The 12,736-nt window shown below is 41.1% G+C and overlaps 1 protein-coding gene across 1 annotated transcript; it reads left to right on the plus strand.

Annotated features, from left to right (window-relative positions):
- Positions 1-769: 769 nt before the first annotated feature.
- Positions 770-3,951, plus strand: LOC114521053. Its single transcript, XM_028541440.1, has 5 exons — positions 770-827; positions 1,008-1,190; positions 3,445-3,632; positions 3,774-3,881; positions 3,940-3,951. The coding sequence occupies exons 1-5, from the start codon at positions 770-772 to the stop codon at positions 3,949-3,951; spliced, it is 549 nt and encodes a 182-aa protein (XP_028397241.1).
- Positions 3,952-12,736: the final 8,785 nt, after the last annotated feature.

Raw genomic sequence — 12,736 nt, forward strand, 5'->3', positions numbered from 1 at the left:
AGTGATGAAAAATGGTTTTTTGAGACGCTAATGTACCTGTAAATACTATTTTAAAATCGAAGCTCCCCTTTTTGTTTGCTATGCGTATGCCCATTTACACGTGCCTAAATCTTTTTTGAAGAGCATAAATATAAACCACACTATACTTCACTAGTGATGTCCTTGCAGCTTTGGCATACATTTTTTGGCTGCCCTTTATATTAGCCAAAAGTGCTCCTGGAAACCGGTGCCCCCAAATCTTTTGATGTTTCCGACGCCCTTGGTTGTTGCCGTTTAGTGGTCATGGGCCATGCATACCATTACTGTTAGTTTTTAGCTTCATTCACGACAAAATAATTTTTATCGAAAACGCACGCACCGGGCGGTTCAATTAAATGACGAAAAATTCATTCAATAGTTGTCAATTAAATGATCGTTTCGTGCGGATAGGTTTGCAAAAATTTTGCGCGCGAAAAATTATTTTACACAGCGATAAAAAGCGGTTAATTGAAAAGTATGTTTTCCCTTTCCTCATTATCCAAGCCCTTCCGACGCAGGACGAAGGTTGGCGAAGGTACATTGTTGGAAATAGAAAAAATTCGAGACAACGACGGCTTAGCGAGTGATAATCAGTTAAATATTTCAAGAAGATATGCAGGTAATCCATGCAGGTCTCGACTGTTTCATTACTATTTCTGACTGATAACCCCATGATTTCATCGCGCTAACTTATTGTTTTGTTGTTTTTGTTATTCCAGAGAGACTTGGGTCTGTTAGTGGAACACGCGAAATGTCCGAAGAGGAAAAAATGTACCACGATTTGTTCGGCGTCAACAGCCAAACAGAAGGTTAGTGAATTAATTTGAGATGATTTATCAAATTCCGCTTCTGCCTTTGTGAATGACATTTTGTTCTCTATTGTGCACATTTCTAAAGCGGGCTGATTTCTTTGGAAAAAAATGAAAGAAATATATAAGCGTCCCAGTACAATTGCCAAAATGGAATAATAATTATTTTTCTTCTTTCAGAATGTGGCCACACTAAAAAGACACCGAGAAAGAAGAGAAATGAAGCAGTTCAACTTTCTGAAGTGATATTTGAAAATAACAACGATGTAGAAGACAACGGTGGCGATAACTTATCATGCTGGGACACAGTTCTGTCAGTTCACACAGAAGACCTCACTCGCCGAGGCGTAACTCGTAAAATCGGTAAGTTTACTTATTGAATTCTATACTGCTTGCAATATACCACAACATATAAGACCAGTCCAAATATACCTTTCGAAGTTTTAAAATAAATCTTAAATGAAAACCCGCTGGTAAAATAAAATTACACTGATAGGCTCCAAGTGAAAAGGAGTGTTGATATTGCTGAGCGTGGATTTGTTTTAGTTAAGCAATGCTATCAGGGAAACCCTTCGTCAAATGTGGACCGCGCTAGGGCCGGTTGTATAAAAACGTAGTTAGCGCTAACTGCAGTTAAAAAGTAGATAAAAAGTAGTTAAAATTAAAAAGTAGTTAACTTTAATAACGTAGTTAAGTCAGTTGTAGTTAGCCTCAACTGCAGTTTAAAAGTGGTTAGAGTTAACTATCCTCAAGGGCATCGTTAACTTTCCAAATCGTAGTTAAAAATGGTGTCTTGAGCTTTTGAGGAGTGAGAAAACATTAAAATCAACACATACCAATGTTGTCAACTTAGAAAAGGCCCTGTCGAAGCTTGTAAACCCTCAATATGCTTTTATTTTTTTCATTCGGGCAGCAACAGAATATATTTTTGCTTCGGGAGACGTGTCGATGCCAAATTACGATCCTAGGAAAGATTAGCCATCTCCATTTTCAACTGCGACCAGTAGTTTGACTCAAAGGAAGCTTTTTATATTAAGCGCGCCTTTTTCGTTGAATTATTTTGAACTTTTTCCTTGTTTTATTCTATTATTCCAATATTTTAGATCAAAATCGCTGATCAAAATACTGTTAATTGTTTTAAATACGAGTCCACAGTCTTGTTCAAAATCAATAACAGCGGTGAATAATTTCGTGCTATTTCTTTTTTTAACAACCCAACGCAAGCCCCACGCAAGTTAACCACGTGGTTAGTTAATCATCCGACAAACTAGGTTTTGTGCAACGCAGTCATTAAGTCGTGTAGTTAACTTATTATAAAATTAAGGAATTAACTACAGTGATTAGCGATGATCAATAACAAGATCAATAACAAGTCCCTGATGGTCACAGAAAAAGTGAAAGATTTAGGTATATGGATTACGGAGTCGCTAAACTGGTCCTGCCATACCCAAGATTGCTGTGCGAAGGCAAACAAGATGCTCGGTTTCCTTCGTAGGGCCGCAGCAGAAATTACAGATATTAAGATACGCCGCACACTATACCTATCAATTGTTCGCTCAACGTTAGGCTACGCCACTAAAGTCTGGTCACCACAATCGATCGACTTAATTATGAGGACAGAACGCATCCAACGACGAGCCACAAAGTTTGTTTTGAAATTACCATTCATGTGCGAAGAGACGTACAAAGACACATTGATCTCGTTAGACTTATTACCAATCACCTACTGGCATGAGTACCTTGACATTATGTTTTTCTTCAAAGCTGTAAACAACATTATAACTGTCTCGAACGAAGTCCTTCAACAGCGAGTTATCCCATCAATAAGGCTCACTAGAACCTCGGTTGACACCAACGTGCTCTTGTTCCGTCCTCGTAAATGTAAGACGTTAACATTCCAACGCTCTTTCTTCATCAGAACAATAAGAAATTACAACTCTCTGCCTGAGGATCTCAGACAAAAAGATCTCTCGCTGATACGATTTAGAACATTTTTGCTTAACTATTATCAAAATGCTGCTCAGACATGCTATGATGTTGACGACGCCAGAACGCAGAGAACCAGTTTGCTTGAAATGCAAAACACCACGCAAACTTGTGCAGCCATTAACGTGCTGCTATTAATAAATGTACAGTATTAATTATGTAGATATGTTATGTGTTGTCTGTATACAAGGGCCCACAGTAATTGGTTTTAGGCTTTTGTGGTGTCCCCGCCTTTTGTTGCTGTCACCTTGTTGTTGTTGTTGTTGTTGTTGTTGCTGTCACCTTTCTGTCCAACCTTAAAACGTGGAGGCTCGTCATACTGCTGCATTCCACAAGTTTGACAAGGTTTTCGCCAAGTTCTGAGCAATTTTTCGTATTTTTCAACTCATAAAACTCACGTTATTAATATCAATTGTAATTAAACCGTCTGAGGATAGCGGTCAAGAATGAATATTTTTTAATTTTCCACCACTAAGACATCGACAAATGTCTGACGTTTGGACGTTTTGGGGCAGGACAGAAATGGTTGTGTGTATGTGTTGTTGATTGTGTAATTATAGCCGAAGCTAAATAAATAAATAAATAAATAAATTAATTAATTAATTAATAATACAATTTCTCTTATATCCAGCTTCAGAAATTGCCTTCGAGTGTCGTCAGTGGGCAAAAGAAGACAACGAAAGAAAGGAAAAACAGTTAAAATTAAAGTCGGGCATTTCTGACACGCCTGCACAAAAGCTTGCGAAAACAGGGCAATATGTCAATGCAGAGAGTTCCGACTCAAACATCCAAGAAAATGTCCGAGAATCTCTTTGTGAGGTAAGACAAACCAATCAAGCATGCAAAGGATATACTTTCCAACACAGGAAAACCTGATTACCAAACTTGTACTTTATTAATAAAATCATATCGCTCGCCATTGAAAGTTCTATTAACCACGGTCCTTTACAATCACTTCAGCTTGCCGAAGAAGATATCAAAGTCAAAAAGAAGAAACGTTCAAGGAAAATAAAACGAAAACACAGAAAGATCAACCCTTTATGTGATTCAACTACAGGCAACGACTCAGTAAATCCTGAACCTTGTCCAATGAAGAAACCACCTGATATATACAAAATGTTTCAAGGAACAACGTTAAGTGACATCAACTCCAGAGAGGTTCCCTCCGTTGAACCAAATGATGAATACAAGCAGATGGAGAAAGCAGATGGAGAAGGTAAACACCGTATTTCAGGCGTAAGAAAGTGAGCTTAATTTCTTCTGTTACATACATATCAGATGCTGCGGTTAGTTTCACACCTCACGGCTAAACATTTCACAAGTGATTATTAATTTCATAGCGTCATCTTCAGCGGAGACAACTACAACGAAAACAAGTAAATGGTCCCAGTTTTGGAAACATGGAAATACCAAAGTGAAAAAAATTAAACAGCCAAAAAAGATCAACGATCCCAACGGAAACGAGGAAACAACGACCAAACACAAGACCTCCAAATTCAAATTCTTTAAAAAAACAACGAATGGAAAAAGAAAATCGAAAGCAACTTCTTCAAGAGAGCAAAACATCGCAGCAGTTACACCAAGTGATCTTTACAAGAAAAAGAACGCGTCCGCCACAGGAAGCCAATAAAGCTCTCAAAACACAACACATAATTCACAAGATTTAACATCAACTGGCAAGATAATAGAAGTAAAAAACACAAAACTTACAAAAAAAAACACTTTGTACGACAAACACAAAGATACCATCGTACACACACAAAACGTCCATTAACAAGATTTTCAACGTCCAAAAACAACAATACCTGAAACGACCAAACATCATAGTTCCAACGTCAACACAAAACAGTTCCAACGACCATACAAAAGAGTTTCAGCATTCACACAAAACAGTTCCAACATCAACATAAAAGAATTTCAGCGTCAACCAAAAAGAGTTCCAGCATCCACACGAACCAATTCCAACATCAACACAAAAAAGTTCCAACGTCAATAGAAAGGAGCTCAAACGTTCTCCCAAGAGTTCCAACGTGAGCACAAAAGAGTTCCAGCGTCAAAAAAAAGAGTTCCAGCGTTTACACAAACAGTTCTAACATCAACATAAAAGAGTTCCAGCGTCAACAAAAAAAAAGTTCCAACGTCAATACAAAAGAACTCCAGCGTCCTCACAAAAAGGTTCAAACGTCAACAGAAAGGAGTTCCAACGGTCACACAAGAGTTCCAACGTGAACACAAAAATGTTCCAGCGTTCACACAAACAGTTCTAACATCAACATAAAAGAGTTCCAGCGACAAAAAAAAAGAGTTCCAACGTCAACACAAAAGAGTTTGGGCGTCCACAGGAAAAAAGTACCAACGTCCACAAAAAACAATTCCAACGTGAACACAAAGAGTTCCAGCGTTCACACAAAAAGTTCTAACATTAATATAAAAGAGTCCCAACGTCAACACAAAAGAGTTTCAGCGTCCACAGGAAAGAGTTCAAGCGTCCAAAAAAAACAGTTCCAAGTTGAACACAAAAGAAATCCACGGTCAACACAAAAGAGTTCCAACGTGAAGAAAAAGTAGTTCCTCTTTCAACACAAAAGAGTTCCGGCGTCCACAAAAAGGAGTTCTAGCGTCCACACAAAAAAGATTCCAACGTGAACACAAAAGATTTCGAGCGTCCACACAAAATAATTCCAGCGTCTACACAAAAGAGTTCCGGCGTCCACAAAAACGAGTTCTAGCGTCAACACAAAAGAGTTCCAACGTGAACACAAAAGACTTCGAGCATCCACACAAAAGAGTGCCAGCGTCCACACAAAAGAGTGCCAGCGTCTACACAAAAGAGTTCCGGCGTCCACAAAAAGGAGTTCTAGCGTCCACATAAAAGAGTTCCAACGTGAACACAAAAGAGTTCGAGCGTCCACACAAAAGAGTTCCAGCGTCCTCACAAAAGAGTTCCAACGTCCACAAAAAGGAGTTCTAGCGTCCACACAAAAGAGTTCCAACGTGAACATAAAAGAGTTCGAGCGTCCACACAAAAGAGTTCCAGCGTCCTCACAAAAGAGTTCCAACCTCCGCAAAAAGGAGTTCTAGCGTCCACATAAAAGAGTTCCAACTTGAACACAAAAGAGTTCGAGCGTCCACACAAAAGAGTTCCGGCGTCCGAAAAAAAGAGTTCAAGCGTCCACACAAAAGAGTTCCAACGTCAACACAAAAGAGTTCCAACGTCCACACATGCAAGAGAGTTCCAACATCAACACAAAACAGTTCCAGCATCCACGCAAAAGAGTTCACGCGTTCACGCAAAAGAGTTCCAACGTGGCAGCGTCTACAGAAAAGAGTTCCAACGTCAACAAAATAAGAGTTCCAAAGTGCTTACAAAAGTGTTCCAGCGTCCACAAAAAGAGTTCCGGCGTCCACAAAAACTAGTTCTGCGTCAACACAAAAGAGTTCCAACGTGAACACAAAAGAGTTCGAGCGTCCACACGAAAGAGTGTCAGCTTCCACACCAAAGAGTTCTGGCGTTTGCAAAAAAGAGTTCTAGCGTCCACACAAAAGAGTTTCAACGTGAACACAAAAGAGTTCAAGAATCCACACAAAAGAGTTGCAACATCAACACAAAAGAGTTCCAACGTCAACGCTAAAGAGTTCTAACGTCAACAGAAACGAGCTCCAACGTTCTCAAAAGAGTTCCAGCGTGAACACAAAAAAGTTCCACCGTCAACAAAAAAGGAGTTCCAACATGAACCCAAAAGAGTTCCAACGGCAACAAAAAAAGAGTTCCAGCGTTCACACAAACAGTTCTAACCTCAACATAAAAGAGTTCCAACGTGAACACAAAAGAGTTCGAGCGTCCACACAAAAGAGTTTCAGCGTCCACACAAAAGAGTTCCGGCGTCCGAAAAAAAGAGTTCAAGCGTCCACACAAAAGAGTTCCAACGTCAACACAAAAGAGTTCCAGCGTCCACACAAACAGTTCTAACATCAACATAAAAGAGTTCCAGCGTCAACAAAAAAGAGTTCTAACGTCAACACAGAAGAGTTTCAGCGTCCAAAGGAAAGAGTTCAAGCGTCCACAAAAAACAGTTCCAACGTGAACACAAAAGAGTTCCACGGTCAACAAAAAGAGTTCCGGCGTCCACAAAAAGCAGTTCTAGCGTACAAACAAAAGAGTTCTAACGTGAACACAAAAGAGTTCGAGCATCCACAAAAGAGAGTTTCAACATTAACACAAAAGAGTTCCAGCGTCCACACAAAAGAGTTCCGGCGCCCGAAAAAAAGAGTTCAAGCGTCCACACAAAACAGTTCCAACGTCAACACAAAAGAGTTCAAGCGTCCACACAAGAGAGTTCTAATATCAACACAAAAGAGTTCCAGCATTCACGCAAAAGAGTTCCAGCATTAACGCAAAAGAGTTCCAACGTGGCAGCTTCTACAGAAAAGAGGTCCAACGTCAACAAATAAGAGTTCCAAAGTGCTTACAAAAGAGTTCCAGCGTCCACAAAAAGAGTTCCGGCGTCCACAAAAACGAGTTCTAGCGTCAAAACAAAAGAGTTCCAACGTGAACACAAAAGAATTCGGGCGTCCACAAAAAAGAGTGCCAGCGTTCACACAAAAGAGTTGCAACATCAACACAAAAGAGTTCCAGCGTCAACCCTAAAGAGTTCCAACGTCAACAGAAAGGAGCTCCAATGTTCTCAAAAGAGTTCCAAGGTAAACACAAAAATGTTCCACCGTCAACAAAAAAGGAGTTCCAACGTGAACACAAAAGAGTTCCAACGTCAACACAAATGAGTTTCAGCGTTCACACAAACCGTTCTAACATCAACATAAAAGAGTTCCAGCGACAACAAAAAAGAGTTCCAACGTCAACACCAAAGAGTTTCAGCGTCAACAGGAAAAAATACCAGCGTCCAAAAAAAACAGTTTCAACGTGAACACAAAAGAGTTCCAGCGTCCACAAAAAAAAGTTCCAACGTGAACACAAAAGAGTTCCAACGGCAACACAAAAGAGTTTCAGCGTTCACACAAACCGTTCTAACATCAACATAAAAGAGTTCCAGCGACAACAAAAAAGAGTTCCAACGTCAACACCAAAGAGTTTCAGCTTCAACAGGAAAAAGTACCAGCGTCCAAAAAAAACAGTTTCAACGTGAACACAAAAGAGTTCCAGCGTCAACAAAAAAAGTTCCAACGTTAACACAAAACAGTTTCAGCGTCCAAAGGAAAGAGTTCAAGCGTCCACAAAAAACAGTTCCAACGTGAACACAAAAGAGTTCCACGGTAAACACAAAAGAGTTCCAACGTGAACAAAAAGAGTTCCACCTTCAACACAAAAGAGTTATGGCATCAACAAAAAGAAGCTCTAGCGTCCACATAAAAGAGTTCCAACGTGAACACAAAAGAGTTCCAACGTCAACAAAAAAAGAGTTCCAACGTCAACACAAAAGAGTTTCAGCGTCCACAAAAAGGAGTTTTAGCGTCCACACAAAAGAGTTCCAACGTGAACAGAAAAGAGTTCGATTGTCCACACAAAAGAGTGCCAGTGTTCAAGAGATCCGGCGTCCGAAAAAAAGGAGTTCTAGCGTCTACACAAAAGAGTTCCGACGTGAACACAAAAGAGTTCGAGCGTCCACACTAAAGAGTTCCAACATGAACACAAAAGAGTTCCAGCGTCCACGCAAAAATTCCAGCGTCAAAAAAAAGAGTTCCAACGTAGCAGCGTCTACAGAAAGGAGTTCCAACGTCAACAAATAAGAGTTCCAAAGTGCTCACAAAAGAGTTCCAGCGTCAACACAAACAGTTCTAACATCAACATAAAAGAGTTCCAGCGTCAACAAAAAAGAGTTCCAACGTCAACACAGAAGAGTTTCAGCGTCCACAGGAAAGATTTCTAGCCTCCGTCGCCACAGAAAAGAGTTCCAACGTCACGCCAAAGGTGTTCCAGCGTGAACAAAGAAGAGTTCCAACGTCCTCACAGAAGACTTCCATTCCCACGTGGACAAATAAGAGTTTCAATGTCCTCACTAAAGAGTTCCAGCATCCACGAAAATGAGTTCTAGCGTCCACACAAAAGAGTTCCAACCTGAACACAAAAAAGTTCCAGCGTCAACACAAAGGAGTTCTAGCGTCAACACAAAAGAGTTTCAACGTCAACAAAAAAGAGTTCCAACATCGAGAGTTCCAACGTTTGCACAAAATATTTCAAGCATCAAAACAAGAGTTTTAGCGTCCACAGAAAAGAGTTCCAGCGTCCTCACGATAGAGTTCCAAAGTCAACAAATAAGAGTTGCAACGTAAACACAAAAGGGATCTAGCGTTCACACATAACAGTGTCAAAATCAACATAAAAGAGTTCCAGCGTCAACCAAAAAGAGTTCAAGCGTCCACACAAAATAGTTCCACCGTCAACAAAAAAGAGCGTTCACACAGCAAAACCTTTCCAACATCAACATAAAAGAGTTCGAACGTCACCACAAAAGAGTTCATTCGTCCTCACAAAATAGTTCCAGCGTAAACACAAAGGAGTTCCAGCGTCCTCACACGAGAGTTCCAGCGTAAACAAAAAAGAGTGCCAGCGTCAATATAAAGGAGTTCCAGCGTCCCCACAAAAGAGTTCCAACGTAAACACAAAAGAGCTCCAGCGTTCACACAAAAAAGTTCCAGCGTAAACACAAAAGAGTGCCAGCGTCAATATAAAGGAGTTCCAACGTAAACACAAAAGAGCTTCAGCGTTCACACGAAAGAGTTCCAGCGTTAACACAAAAGAGTGCCAGCATCAATATAAAGGAGTTCCAGCGCCAACACAAAAGAGTTCCAACGTAAACACAAAAGAGCTGCATTGTCCACACGAAAGAGTTCGAGCGTAAACACAAAAGTGTTCCAGCGTCAATATAAAGAAGTTCCAGCGTCCCCACAAAAGAGTTCCAACGTAAACACAAAAGAGCTTTAGCGTTCACGCGAAAGAGTTCCAGCGTAAACACAAAAGAGTGCCAGCGTCAACACAAAAGAGTTCCAGCGTCCCCACAAAAGAGTTCCAATGTAAACACTAAAGAGTGCCAGCGTCGATATAAAGGAATTCCAGCGCCAACACAAAAGAGTTCCAACGTAAACACAAAAGAGCTCCAGCGTTCACACGAAAGAGTTCCAGCGTAAACACAAAAGAGTGCCAGCGTCAATGTAAAGGAGTTCCAGCGTTCCCACAAAAGAGTTCCAACGTAATGCAAAAGAGCTCCAGCGTCCACACGAAAAAGTTCCAGCGTAAACAGAAAAGAGTGCCAACGTCAATATAAAGGAGTTCCATGGTACCCACAAAAGAGTTTCAACGTAAACACGAAAGAGTGCCAGCGTCAATATAAAGGAATTCCAGCGTAAATAAAAAAGAGCTCCAGCGTTCACGCGAAATAGTTCCAGCGTAAACACAAAAGAGTGCCAGCGTCAATATAAAGGAGTTCCAGCGTCCCCACAAAAGAGTTCCAACGTAAACACAAAAGAGCTTTAGCGTCCACACGAAAGAGTTCCAGTGTAAACACAAAAAAGTTCCTGCGTCAGTATAAAAGAGTTAAAGCGTCCTCACAAAAGAGTTCCTACGTAAAGAGAAAAGAACTCAAACGTCCACACGAAAGAGTTCCAGCGTCAACACAAAGAGTTCCAGCGTCAATATAAAAAAGGTCCAGCGTCCTCACAAAACAGTTCCAGCGTCAACACAAAGGAGTTCCAGCGTCCTCACAAAAGAGTTCCAACGTAAACAGAAAAGAACTCCAGCATCCATACGAAAGAGTTCCATGCAGCGTAAACACAAAAGAGTTCCAGCGTCAATATAAAATAGTTCCAGCGTCCTCACAAAAGAGTTCCAGCGTCAAAACAAAGGAGTTCCAGCGTCCTCACAAAGAGTTCCAACGTAAAGAGAAAAGAACTCGAGCGTCCACACGAAAGAGTTCCAGCGTAAACAGAAAAGAGTTCCAGCGTCAATATAAAGGAGATCCAGCGTGCTCACAAAAGAGTTCCAGCGTCAACACAAAAGAGTTCCAGCATCCACACAAAAGAGTTCCAGCGTCGACACAAAAAAGTTCCAGCGTCCACACAAAAAGTTCCAGCGTCAACACAAAAAAATTCCAACATCCACACATGGAAAAGTTTTCCAGCGTGTACAAAAGAGTTCCAGCGTCCGCAAAAGAGTTCCAAACCAGCACCAAAGAGTTCAAACGTTAACTCACCAAAGAATTCCGGCGTTCACACAAACGGGGTCCAGCGTTAACAAAACAGTTTCAGCGTGGCAGCGTGACACCGTCCACAGAAAAGAGTTCCGACGTCAACACAAAGGAGTTCCAACGTGAACAGATAAAAGTTCCAATGTCCTCACAAAAGAGTTCCAGGGTCACGAAAAAGAGTTCGAGCACACACACAAAAGAGTTCATACGTGAACACAAAAGAGTTCCAGCGACCAACACAAAACAGTTCCAACATCAACATAAAAGAGTTCCAGCGTCCTCACAAAAGAGTTCCAGCGTCAACACAAAAGAGTTCCAGCGTCAACACAAAGGAGTTCCAACGTCCTCATAAAAGAATTCCAGCATCAACACAAAGGATTTTCAGCGTCCTCACAAACGGGGTCCAGCGTTAACAAAACAGTTTCAGCGTGGCGGCGTGACACCGTCCACAGAAAAGAGTTCCGATGTCAACACAAAGGAGTTCCAACGTGAACAGATAAAAGTTCCAATGTCCTCACAAAAGAGTTCCAGGGTCCACGAAAAAGAGTTCGACCACACACACAAAAGAGTTCATACGCGAACACAAACGAGTTCCAGCGTCCAACACAAAACGGTTCCAACATCAACATAAAGGAGTTCCAGCGTCCTCACAAAAGAGTTCCAGCATCAACACAAAAGAGTTCCAGCGTCAACACAAAGGAGTTCCAGCGTCTTCAAAAAGAATTCCAGCGTCAACACAAAGAATTTCCAGCGTCTTCAAAAAGAATTCCAGCGTCAACACAAAGGAGTTCCAGCGTCCTCATAAAATAATTCCAGCGTCAACACAAAGAATTTCCAGCGTCTTCAAAACGAATTCCAGCGTCAACACAAAAGAGTTCCAACGTAATGCAAAAGAGCTCCAGCGTTCACACGAAAGAGTTCCAGCGTAAACACAAAAGAGTGCCAGCGTCAATGTAAAGGAGTTCCAGCGTTCCCACAAAAGAGTTCCAACGTAATGCAAAAGAGCTCCAGCGTCCACACGAAAAAGTTCCAGCGTAAACAGAAAAGAGTGCCAACGTCAATATAAAGGAGTTCCATGGTACCCACAAAAGAGTTTCAACGTAAACACGAAAGAGTGCCAGCGTCAATATAAAGGAATTCCAGCGTAAATAAAAAAGAGCTCCAGCGTTCACGCGAAATAGTTCCAGCGTAAACACAAAAGAGTGCCAGCGTCAATATAAAGGAGTTCCAGCGTCCCCACAAAAGAGTTCCAACGTAAACACAAAAGAGCTTTAGCGTCCACACGAAAGAGTTCCAGTGTAAACACAAAAAAGTTCCTGCGTCAGTATAAAAGAGTTAAAGCGTCCTCACAAAAGAGTTCCTACGTAAAGAGAAAAGAACTCAAACGTCCACACGAAAGAGTTCCAGCGTCAACACAAAAGAGTTCCAGCGTCAATATAAAAAAGGTCCAGCGTCCTCACAAAACAGTTCCAGCGTCAACACAAAGGAGTTCCAGCGTCCTCACAAAAGAGTTCCAACGTAAACAGAAAAGAACTCCAGCATCCATACGAAAGAGTTCCATGCAGCGTAAACACAAAAGAGTTCCAGCGTCAATATAAAATAGTTCCAGCGTCCTCACAAAAGAGTTCCAGCGTCAAAACAAAGGAGTTCCAGCGTCCTCACAAAAGAGTTCCAACGTAAAGAGAAAAGAACTCGAGCGTCCACACGAAAGAGTTCCAGCGTAAA

The sequence above is a fragment of the Dendronephthya gigantea genome, unplaced genomic scaffold (assembly GCF_004324835.1).
Source record: "Dendronephthya gigantea isolate DGI-Jeju-01 unplaced genomic scaffold, DenGig_1.0 000019F, whole genome shotgun sequence".
Taxonomy (NCBI): Eukaryota; Metazoa; Cnidaria; class Anthozoa; order Malacalcyonacea; family Nephtheidae; genus Dendronephthya; species Dendronephthya gigantea.

Coding starts and splice junctions, on each gene's coding strand:
- LOC114521053 (XM_028541440.1), top strand. CDS start 770: ATGTCCGAAGAGGAAAAAATGTACCACGATTTGTTCGGCGTCAACAGC. Junction 828..1,007: donor CGTCAACAGCCAAACAGAAG/GTTAGTGAATTA, acceptor TTCTTCTTTCAG/AATGTGGCCACACTAAAAAG. Junction 3,633..3,773: donor TCCGAGAATCTCTTTGTGAG/GTAAGACAAACC, acceptor CAATCACTTCAG/CTTGCCGAAGAAGATATCAA.